The sequence below is a fragment of the Mesoplodon bidens genome, assembly GCF_964165515.1.
Source record: "Mesoplodon bidens genome assembly, chromosome: 1".
Lineage (NCBI taxonomy): Eukaryota > Metazoa > Chordata > Mammalia > Artiodactyla > Ziphiidae > Mesoplodon > Mesoplodon bidens.
The window spans coordinates 212,865,979-212,878,487 of record NC_138176.1 but is presented as its reverse complement, the minus strand read 5'-3'; the positions used below and the strand labels follow the sequence as shown (position 1 = coordinate 212,878,487).

The 12,509-nt window shown below is 40.2% G+C and overlaps 1 protein-coding gene across 1 annotated transcript in view; it reads right to left on the bottom strand.

Annotated features, from left to right (window-relative positions):
* Positions 1-7,109: 7,109 nt before the first annotated feature.
* The window catches only part of METAP1 (methionyl aminopeptidase 1), a 65,818-nt gene continuing 60,418 nt past the window's right edge, over positions 7,110-12,509 (bottom strand). Inside the window, exon 11 of the mRNA XM_081238423.1 lies at positions 7,110-8,897. Within this exon, the coding sequence (XP_081094549.1) occupies positions 8,734-8,897 (164 nt within the window). The 3' untranslated portion in view covers positions 7,110-8,733. The remainder of the gene's footprint in view (positions 8,898-12,509) is intronic.

The window sequence follows — 12,509 nt, the reverse complement described above, 5'->3', positions numbered from 1 at the left end:
ATAAACACATTTTAAACCTTACTAGAAATTGTCAAATTGCTCTTAAATGTGGTTGGACATTTTTGCAAATCAGATGGGTGTGAAATGACTTTAATTTGCATTTCCCTTAATGACTAAAGTCTTTTTTTTTTTTTTTTTTTTTTTTTGGCCGTGGCACACAGCATGGTGGGATCTTAGTTCCCCGACCAGGGGTGGAACCTGAGCCCCCTGCACTGGGAGTGCAGAGTCTTAACCACTGGACTGCCAGGGAGGTCCCAAGTCTTTCATTCTTTTGGCCATTTGTATTTCCTTTTTTGTGAGGCATCTGTTCACATCCTTTGCCCATTTTTCTGTTGGATTACTTCTCATTTTCTGAGTAATTTTTAGGGGTTCTTTATTCTAGATGCCAATCCTTTGTAAGTTTTATATTTTAATATATTTTATATTTCTTAATTTTTATTTTAATGTAGTCACATCTATCAGCCTTTTCCTGGTGCTGTTGTTAAGTAACATTTAGGTTTCTTTACCCTGAGCAGAATAAAGAAGCAAACGAAAATGATGCATAGTCTTACCATCCAGGTGATCCATTAACACAAAAATAAATACATGAAGGCAATACATCCAAGAGTTAGAACATTCAAATAGAGAAAATTGCATGAGAAAGAAAAGCTACACTTCCCTCTCCCCCCAAAAAATAGGTGACCACTATTCAGTTTATGTATCTTCCCAGAATTTTCTATGAATAGCATTTTATACATATACTTTAAATTAACACAAAGGAATACTATTAACATTATTCTGTGCCTTTTTTTTTTTTCCCCCTTCTCCATACCGTTTATTTCTCCGTCCCGGGAGGTGGGGTCGCTGGGGGCGGGGCGCGCGGGCTGCGGGCCTGGGGCAGGGGAGTCCGGAGCGCGACGTGCAGATGAGGTGGAGCCGTTCCAGCCCACGTTGGCCGCGTTCATGTCGTAGTAGTTGTAGATCCTGCCCGGGCTGACGCGCAGGCGTCACAGCAGCTTGCTGTCGGAGCGGTTCTGCGCGCCGCAGATCTTGCCGATGCTATGCAGGCTGCAGAGCGCGCACGGCTCGCTGGAGCTCCCGAAAGCCAGGAGCTGGTCCGGGACCACGTGCACCGCCATGTACTGCGCCGGCTTGCCCGTGCCCTGCGCCAGCTGCTGGGTGAGATCGGAGAGGAGCCCGTCCGGCACAGAGGCGCGGGGCACGTAGGTGTTCTCCAGGAATATCGGCAGGACGGCGAGGAAGGCGGGGACAGGGATACAGGAACCAACCGACTCTCGTGTGAACGGCGCCTCGCCTATTCTGTGCCTTTTTCTTCTTTCTACATCATAGCATAGTTTAGACTGTTTTTGTATCAGGACATCAGATATGCCATGCACATATCTTTTGGTTGGATTGAAACCATGTGCTTTTTTCTTGTTTTAATTCTTTTGACTGATGTAGCTTAATTACTCCCAAAGTTTGTGTTCCTGAGAGCATTATTTAGTTGACTGAAAACCGGAAAAGTGGCAGTTATGGTCAGGACTTCTTTTTTGGATCTCTGGTGCATCTGAAGGACTAGGCAGTATGACCTAGCTTCTCTCATTTTACCGAGAGGGCTGGAGACCCAGTCGGGGCCCAGATGGCTCCAACCTATTGTTCTGGGTGAACTGGAAGAACAGGAGAATAAAAATAGCTTCTACCCTAGCTGTAGGAAGTGTGCTTTAATCTGGTTTGTTTTAGCTCAGCCTTCCAGGAACAAAGTATATTATTGCCGTAACAGAATGGGTATATAGGGTAATAATGGAGGAGAACTAATAATTTTTTCCCCTTTATTTTTCTTCTCATACATGAGTTATACGTGAATGAGAATGGCAAACATTATGTTCGCCAATAATGAGAAAATAATTTTAAGATAGTAAAATAATGTAACTCCAATTCTTGTAGCTGGCCAATTAGGGAGTTTACTTTTCTGTCACAGTCATGTACACAGTCTTGAGCCAGCTAATTCAGTTTAACAAGTATGAGCATTTCCTGGCTGAAAACACAATTGTCTCTTTCAAAGAACCAGTATTAAGAATCAATCTTACAAGATCCTTAATACAAAGATTCTTGGAACATGGAACTATAGGTATAAAGTATTTCTTGTTAAGATACTTTTAATACATCCTCTTGGATGGCATCTAGGTTGTTATGTATATTGCAGAACCAAATATTTTTTGGAAGAACATACACAACATAGGGCTAAAAAACATTCACTATGTGCGTGTCAGCAAATCTATCCTGGTCCAAAATTAGGACTCTACCACCTTAGAAGTATTGTCGGGAATTTTTTGAAGTTATGTTTAATCTGCTTTCTTGGATAAAAGGTATATAATTTTAACACAAGTCGCTAACCTCTGCTGTATATTTCATGAAAGGTAGTAAAAAAAAATTTTTAAGGATCCAAAATTTTGCAATATTAGGATGCATCTTTTAACAGCTTTTTGTTTTTCATTGAAAATGCTGGTATACTTGGCATTTTTCAAATCTTTCCTGCTTTTCCATTTTCAGCATGTTGGGCTATTCTGCTTTCTATTTAACCCACCTAGTGATGTTCACTGTAAAAAGACAGTCCATATACAGGCTGACTTGGAATTCCATGTCTGACTTGGAATGAGCTCTTTATTACATGCACAGAGAACTAACATAAGGTAGAACCTGTGGAATGATGAGGTTATTGAGATGAGGGAAAAAACTGCATTATATCCAAACTTTGTTACAGTGGAGCCAGTTAATGTGTATACAGCTTAAACAAAAACAGCTCCAAAAGATAAACACGATGCTACTTCCATTTATCCCACTTCAAAGCAAAATTAAATGTAGCTCATGATTCTCCAAATGTTTCGTTGATCTGGGAAAGAGGGAACATATTTTTACATGCATAGATGCTTCAGAACATTTTCTGCATGGCTACCAATCTCCCAAGTAGGTTGATGATCAAAGTCCTAAAGCAACTGACAGTTCTTTGGGCCTAGAGATACTTTGTGACCCAGGAAAAAACCAACTTTGCACTCAGCCAATTTTGTTTCAATTAACATGCAAGATCAGATTCTCTGTCAGCAAATACCCTGTAGAAAAAACAGACAGAAAACACATTTGGAAAACATTAAGTATATTTAAACAGTTACTTAGATAATAAGTACATAGAACTATACCAAGGAAGTCATATCTTTAAAGAAACAACTAGGAAGTAAACCAGCACAGTGAACCGGTACGTACAAAGTCCTCCATTATACAAACTTCTTTTGGTGGAACTTTATAGGAACAGAGCAAGTAGGATGGGCTTTTAAGCAGACTGATTTTTATCAAACTGGACATCGTAACAGAATTCATTAAGAGGTAATATGTAACATGCTCCCTTCAGGAAAGGAGCGCTAATCCACCACAGAACTACCCAGAGTTTAGACATGGACTGAAATATTCCTGACTACCAAAAATATCTAGATATGTTAAACAAGATAAAACAGTGGAAATTTGCTTTAAAATACCTGTTGTTCTCTTTCTTAAATCTACATCTTAATACTAAAAGTTCTTATTTTGTTTTCTCAGAATCACCCAGGGCTCAGATTTACTGGTAAAGTTTGAAAAATTCTATTCTGAATTTTCTGTTGATGTCTGACCCAAGTACTGAAATAAAGCAAATTTGCTTTATAGTCACATTATATATAGAATAAAACAGTTGATAAGCTGTGGTGTCATTACACAAATAGGATACCTCCATAGAGAAATACGGTGATTTGTCCAAGCCATTCAACTAGTTTAAAAAAATCAGAGAACTCAGAGCCCTAGTGTCCTGATTGTTGATCTCGTGATCGTCTCATGACACCACAGTGCAAATGTGCCTACAAGTTTGGCATGTGTTTGTTGTTGGGAGTTGAATGAGGAGGCTGGAGTAATAGTAAAAGGGCCAAGCACCCAGGAGATGGAAGCAATTATTCTACTAAAAGCTTCGCAATAGTAAAAAGGCTGGACATTCACAAGAAAAATTATTAAAATACTTTGAACTCCAACAAACATCAGTGGTAAGTGAAAATCTTTCCAGGAAGCCCTTCTTGAATGCTCCGCATATTGACTTTTGGGCACACTTTAGTGAGATAAAAACCAGTGTTGACACGTTTTAATGTAATCACAGAATTACCATATACAGACAGTTCTGTTGTTGCTCACCACAGTGCCCAAAATGAAAAGCAGCAGGTAACAGGTGGCCAAGGCCACCTGACTCCTGGCTTTTTTTTGCAAGATAACGAAATGCAAACCACTGTTTTTCTTTTTCGTACTTAGCACCAAAAGGAAAAAGAGGTAAGGAAGGAGGCTGCCACCAAAGGCTGCTTGTGAGTTCAAACACAGTGGGACCACAGAATTTCGATGCATGGAACCTGTGCTGCCTTTCTTTAGATGTTCATTTTTTAAATGAAGCAAAACACATTAATAACTTTTAGAATATCAGCATAATGCAGCCTGTGTTGTGAAACAATCTGTTCCTAAAACAATGTCCAGATGTTTTTTTCCTACTCTATACTGAAAATAGGCTACACATCCACATTACAAGTGGTATAATTTGCTCCTCCGGTAGCTAGAGAACTTGGTAGAAGCCACACACCATCAAATGTAGACAGAATCATATCACACTATATCAATTGATTCCAGTATTTCTAACTCCCAGACCGCTAAAACATCTTCCTCACCTGTATAGCATGCTTTGCCCCCAAGATTCACTGCATTTACTGTTGAAAAGTAACTTCCTGGTTTATGAAATTTAGAATACTGCAGGATCAAAATTAATTACTTCAAATAGCTTTTAAACCAATACTCTGTACCCGCTTAGTGAAATATGTTCCAAGAATAAGAACAATCACAACTTTTACACTTAAATTTTTGGTAGTGATTTTGGTATAGTAATTCTAAAATAATTTTACACATCATGTAGAATCAAGCAAATCAGTAAACATTAATGTTGTTCAGAACCAAAGTTCTCACCATGGGAGAAGGAAGATACAAATATGGAACAGGGAGGGGTGAGGAAGATTAGTGTTAAATTTGAAATCAAAGTATCAGAATGAATTCATGATTTATAAAAAATGCATTTGCTGGCTCTGTTCCCTGAACGGCCCTAGGAGCAATGACACCCTAGCAGCACCCAGATCTTGATTTCCAAATACCATTCCCCGTGAAGAGAAACTAGGGCTCCTTGGAGAAGTAGCCAATTCCCAGGCTGGGGCAGGAAAAGTGTATGATAAATCTAGAACATCTTGATATGGCAAAAAGCAAGAATGTGCTCAAAGACTAATAGGCACAGAACAAAATGACCCATAAATAAGCTTAAAGGTGCTTCCACTGGCCAAATACAGACCAGAGTAATTAATTGAATTTTTAAAAACAATGAGCCCGCACTGATACTCAAAATTAAGTGCTTCTTAGTAAAAGAGTGCCAGCCAATAAATGCAGACAGAATGCTAGATTTAGAAAGTCCCAAGCTGCAGCCACCAATGTAACAAAATAATGGATTCCGGCAAGGATTATTAATGAATGCTAAAATCATTAAGTGAACAGGATATCCAAATGGTCTCCAAGTATCTCCTCCCAAATTATTTGCTTAAGAAAGGGATTTTAAAATAGAACATCTGAAAGAAACCTAGTGAGCAAACATATATTGGCAATAATGTGACAATGACAGTATGTGCCTTGTGATGTGATGCGATGCAATGCGATGAATGGGACACACCACATGCCATCTCTGGAGTCTTCTGCCAAAACATTTATCCTGAACCTACTCATGAGGAACAATCGGGGAAGCACAGAATTCTACAAGCTAACTGGCCTGCTTTTTCAAGTCAGTTTCATAAAAGATAAAAAAAGGTGGAAGGATTGTTCTAGAGTTAAAAAAAAAAAAAAAACCTACAGATGACAACCAAATGCCATGGGTTTGGATTCTGCATTTTAAACAAGACAAACGCTTTAAAGTACACTTGGGGGGAAACTGAGCCTCAGGTTTGAATGTGTACTATACATTAGATAACTCTATGAATATTAAATTCCTTGGGTGTGACAAGAGTATTATGATTGTGTAGGAAATGTCCGTATGTTTTAAGAGAGACACACTGCAACAGTAGCAGGTGAAGTAGGACAATGCCATTTCTCTCAAAAGAAAAATGCTTTTTATATAGAGAGATGTGACGCAATAACAATTGCTGAATACAGGGAAAGGATATATGGTTATTTCACTGTACCATCAACTTTTCTGTAAATTGGAAATTTTCAAAATTATAAGTTGGAAGTAAAAAAAAAAAAAAAAAAAAAAAAACAACGGCGGGTGGGTGGGTAGGACAGAAATAGCTTACAGATACGAGGAGGGTGCGTGCATTTGGGAGCTTTAGCAAACTGGGGCATCCCACTCTCAAACTGAACCAAACTCAATGAAAAGCCAGAAGTGGTGACAGGACAAACTGAGGAATCAAGCTAAGATGGCAAATTCGTAAACACCCTCTTCCTGTTCATTTAGGCATGTGGATGGCAAGTAATATAAAGGTGTTGGTGAACGGGTTCTAATATACCTTTATACATTTTACCAGCAAAAGACATAAAATGAAAATAAAAGGCAAACACCTTTCCCTTCTAAATTATAATTCCAAGGGGGATGAAGGACTGTCAGGGGAAAAAAAGGATTATTTTAAAGTTAATACAAAAAATAAAAAGTTAACACACTGACATTTTTGAGAAGTTGCCAGAATGATGAAACTACCCTAGATGTTTTCTCATCTAAACCTGGTAAACAAACATTTGTAATCAGACATATACAATTAGACTAGAGGACATATTGTTTTAAAATCTCCCAAACCGAGAAAAGCACCATCACCAGTGTGGTGTTTATCTTTTAACAGCAACAACAACAAAAAAAACTACCCACCAAGACTTTTTTTCCTTGAGCTTATTTTCTAATAGTAGACACTGAGTAAGCCCACACTGTTAATTCCACTATCACTACATAAAGTGCTGCCTTACATATGCAGCAATCTCCGCCTTAAACTATCTCAGAAATATGGTTGCATCTCAAATACTGCTGGTAGACTGCTGAACTAAACACAGTACTGGAATTTGTATATAGACATTCAACTTAAAAAAGTATTTTTACTCAAATTTTATTTTAGATTATGAAATTAGCCTCCCCATTCCCACCACTTCCTTCTGAAATCCCCAACAAATGCAGCAAAGTTAACGACTACATGGTGGGATAGTCATTCAAACTTTTTAATCTCCCTTTACACATTATATTAACATTCATATTGCAAGGCATTCCATTCACAAATATTACAGTTTGATAAAAAACTTCACACACATACCAGATTCAGCCACTTTACTAAATCATTAAAATAATAAAAGTAATGAAAACATTATCATAATTCCTTTAAAGCAATAAAGGTCTGAGGCACTCTGGGAAAGATGTTCTCATACAAATGTAACATGTCAGTGGTATCAAATTATCTTAGAATAAACTTACCAGATACCTAGTAATCAAGTACACTCTAATGACAATGACTTTGATCTGATATGTCTTCACTGGATGCACTCCCATTTGGACTGAACTACTGAAAGGAACACAGGTGTTGGGCAGCTGAGGTCATTTCTAATGAGGTTCCCAACTACGTAAAGGAGAATTGTGGTAGCACACCAAGGACAGCTGCATCCCTGCAAGGCGACAGTCCAATTTCAAAGGAGTTCCTTCCTCATCCCCACCAGGTTTATTAAACATTAGAACTTCCAGACTCTGCTCACTGCTGGAGAGATTCAGAACTGTCTTTCCCCATCAGCCTCCACAGGGTAGCCTCCACCCTTTTCTGAATATCTCCAAGGTATGCCTTTGAAATAAGAGAGAGCAGGGAAGGGAGTGTTTTTCCTACCATTATGACCAAACAGAGGTCTGAAATAGCAACGTATCACAAAAATCCCCTTCTCTGCAATAGCCAGCTTCCGCTTGGAGCGTGGCTATTTTTGCCATAAACCAGATTTTTTAAAACCTGATCATCTTTTTCCAAAGTGAATTTTGCCATAGCCATTCACGCACACAGAGTCCACACTGGAAAGTCTCACTGACCGAGTGCTTCCTTACACACAATTACGAGGGTAAATTAGCAGGGGAGGAGGGAGGCCGATTCCCAGCTGGGAATTAAATCACTGCAAATGATGGGTCCATTTACGACAGCATAGAACCCTGTCAGAATCAACACAAACCCCAGGTCACATAGTGTTTGGTAATTACATATATGGAATTTAAAATGTATACATATATATTTCCATACATATATAATTAAAAAAAAAATCGGGAACAAAATATGTTGCTAAAGTTTCAGGGATTCTCATCTCCAACATTCACCTGGAAAGCAGGTGGCTCTGACGGCCCGGTTGTGGCAGTGATAAAAGCAACCAGAAGCTGGTTTAAGTAAAAGTGCTCAAAGGGCAAATGAGAAAACAGGGGTGCAGAGATTTTTTTGTGTGGGGAGAGGGGAGCATTGAAAGGAGTTGAGAAAGCGTCCTTTATTCTTCTTGGCTTTTTCAGACCCAAGACAAGTTCTTGAGGACACACATCAAATGCTGTAGTCCTTCCTTATCTATAGTCGAAACAAAACAAGTTATAAAAAATTTCCTCTTCCATCCTGTACTCTCAATAAAATGCAGAGTACAGCCAGAAGGTATCACTGAGATGCACCATCTCGGGAGAAATTAAAATTGGGACATGAAGTGAGGCCGCACGCTATCGAGTCGCCGGGTTAGGATTTCGCAGCCAGTGTCCGTGACCAGCAGGGTGTGCTCGAACTGGGCAGACCGTTTCCCATCTCTCGTCACTGCTGTCCAGCCATCCGGCCAGGTTTCATCCTGCCATCCGCCTTAAACAGACAAACACCAGTTCTTAATTCTATCACTCAGCTTGTTTTCTTAATAAACTCTCTAGGCAAGTGTACTGGCCTGTACTCCTATATCCTTGGATATCTCAGAAAACTAATTTTAAAATTCACTATTGGGCTTCCCTGGTGGCGCAGTGGTTGAGAGTCCGCCTGCTGATGCAGGGGACACGGGTTCGTGCCCCGGTCTGGGAAGATCCCACATGCCGCGGAGCGGCTGGGCCCGTGAGCCATGGCCGCTGAGCCTGCGCGTCCGGAGCCTGTGCTCTGCAACGGGAAAGGCCACGGCAGTGAGAAGCCCGCGTACCGCAAAAAAAAAAAAATAAATAAAATAAAATAAAATTCACTATTAAGATTCCTATTTACACTTCAACTGTTTAAGCTAAAGCCTTTTCAATTTCATTTTGGTCTGTAGTCCAACGAAGTAATAATAATGTTTAAATTTTAAAACTTCACATTTTGTATACTTCCCAAATATTAAATCAAGCTGGTATTTCCAAAAGAAAGGCACTCAGTTTCATTTTCAGAAACGTAACTGATAACCACTCATCACAGAACAACAAATAAGAAACTGAAGTAATGAATTTAGCTCTCTCTTGGTATAACTTTGGAATCTGACTGAACTATAGCCGATGTATATTGTGAAGAAAATAGAGTAACTTCTTATACTTTTATTATAGCATTTAATTCCTGATATAATTTTTAAAAGGCAGGCACAAAGATGGTGAGAACAGATTATACTGTGAAATTTTTATAGGCCACACCCCAAAAGAGGGCAGAAGGAGGGCAGAGAAAAAGAGAGATTGGTGAGAAAATTTAAAAATTATTGGGAGTTCCCCGGTGGCCCGGTGGTTAGGATTCCAGGCTTTCACTGCTGTGGCCCAGGTTCAATCCCTGGTCGAGGAACTGAGATCCTCAAGCTGTGCAGCGTGGCCAAAAAAAAAAAAAAATTATGATGAGGGAGAATGGGTTAGAGAGAGGGTTAGAAAGGAAATGAAGGGACAATGAAAAAAGCTGGGAGACGACACAGGAAAAAGAGAATGGGGGGAGGAGTGGGGCAGGGGAGGAGAGGCAACAGTGGAATGACAAAGTTCTTCAATTCCAGATACTGCTATAAAAACGTGTTTACAGAGACTTTCTTATCTCCAAATTAGATGTAAAAAAAAATCAATATTCTTCATTCTGAATAATCTTTTTTGCCTTGGGGATGGGGGACCCACACCTCACAGCTTGTAGGACCTTAGTTCCCTGACCAGGGATGGAACCCAGGCCCATGGCAGTGAAAGCGCCGAGTCCTAACCACTGGACCGCCAGGGAATTCCCACTTTGAGTAATCTTTACCAAAGATTAGGTCTTACTGCCTCAGACACATCCCAGAGTACAAAGTCTGCAGTGAAGTAACCTACTTTTGCAATATTAAACCCCAGTCTAAAAAGAAAATATGAGGTAGCTTAAACAAAGTTAACTCATGCTTTGTCAACTATCTAAAGATGAGTAAACAGATATTTCTCAATGTAACGAATGATCTTTTCACAAACAGATTTAAGACATAATACATCCTTTTTTTATATAAATTTTTATTTATTTATTTATTTATTTGGGGGCTGCATTGGGTCTTCGTTGCTGTGCGTGGGCTTTCTCTAGTTGCGGCGAGCGGGGGCTACTCTTTGTTGTGGTGCACGGGCTTCTCATTGCGGTGGCCTCTCTTGTTGTGGAGCATGGGCTCTAGAGCACACGGGCTTCAGCAGATGCGGTGTGTGGGCTCAGCAGTTGTGGTGCACGGGCTTAGTTGCTCCACAGCATGTGGGATCTTCCCAGAGCAGGGCTCAAACCCATGTCCCCTGCATTGGCAGGTGGATTCTCAACCACTGCACCACCAGGGAAGCCCGACATAAATACATCTTTAATTTTATCGTCATCTGCTAAAACAGATACTTTACTAATGTCAAGTTAAATACATTAGACTACTATTCTAAGGAAATTCAAATTCTTCTTTGGATTAGAGACTTTCCACTAAGAAGCTGGGATTTAACCTAGCTGAGTTACACTGAAGTATATTTGTTATAATCTGACAATTATCTGAACCAGCTCAACACTGTGTTATTTGCTTACTCCCGAAATACCACTTCATGTCTCACCAACTAAGTGCCAGTTAATGGAAATAGGTATGTAACCAAAATGACACTTTCCTCTCACTGTCTTGCCTTTCTCTGCTAATATACTCAATGCTCTTGCAATTGGTTACATATGATCATTATTCTTATTCCAGGGAATGACAAAACAATACCTTACATTTGTACAGCCCTTTAGAGGTACTTTGTGTTAATACAAATCATCTCACTTAATTCTTACAGCAGCCCTGGGGATTCAGCAGGATAAAGATTGTAACTTCCATTTTACAGAAAAGGGAACGAAGGACCAGGTTAAGAAGGCAGCCTCTTTTAAAACCACCTCCAGTGGTCCTCTCCCCTTGAGTGTGGGCTGGATTTAGGGACTCACTTCTAAGGAAGAAAATCTGGTAGAAGTGATGGGATAACACTCTGAAGATTAGGTTATAAAAAAGACTGGAAGGATCCCAAGGGGATGCATCCTGTAACACAGGGACCAGGACACAAGAGCCCTACTACTGTTGCCCCACTCTGCATCCCCTAATCCCAGCGAAGAACTGGCAGAAAGCAAAGGTGAAGGCCTCATGAAGGAGGCCCCAGTGATTACCCTGACAGCCTCAGTGGGGGGCTCCAATCATGACACCAACCATTACTGCCATGTGCCTGTCAGAGTGACCAACAACAGCGAGGTCATAAAACTGCCAGTGCTAAGCGTGTCTATGCTGTGCTTTTTCCATAGTAGTTGTATGACACCACCTGACGATATGAGTGCAGACCCTCAAGCGGCAGAATGGCTCATGAGTTTAGAGTCCCACAAATTCTGCCACATAACTAGCTAAGTGACTTTGGGCAAGTTACTTTTAACCTCTTCAAAAATCAGTTTGCTCTCCTGTATAATGGGGATAGCACCTACCTCATAAGTTGTGGAGAATTAAATTATATAACTCTGCCGCAAAACGAATAGCTCGGACTTCCCTGGTGGCGCAGTGGTTAAGAACCTGCCTGCCAATGCAGGGGACACGGGTTCGAGCCCTGGTCCAGGAAGATTCCACATGCTGCAGAGCAACTAAGCCCGTGCGCCACAACTACTGAGCCTGCATGCCTAGAGCCCATGCTCGGCAACAAGAGAAGCCACCGCAATCAGAAGCCCACTCACTGCAACGAAGACCCAATGCAGCCAAAAAATAAATAAATAAAAATTAATCAATTAATTTAAAAAACAAAAAGACAAAAAAAAAAAAAACAAATAGCTCTAACTTCTTTTTTCCTCCTCTTCCTCACCCCCATCAAGACAAGCAAGAATTTCTACACAGGCTTCAGGGAGGCACCTAATTATTACAATGCACCCTTTGACAGGATCTTTATGAAAAGGGACCAGGATTCAAGTACTTCAGCATCTACTGACAGCAGGCAAATTACCGTGGAGAAGGTATTGCTTTCTTGCCAACCCTTATAATTTTCACTTCTCTAACATGATACTGAATCAAGT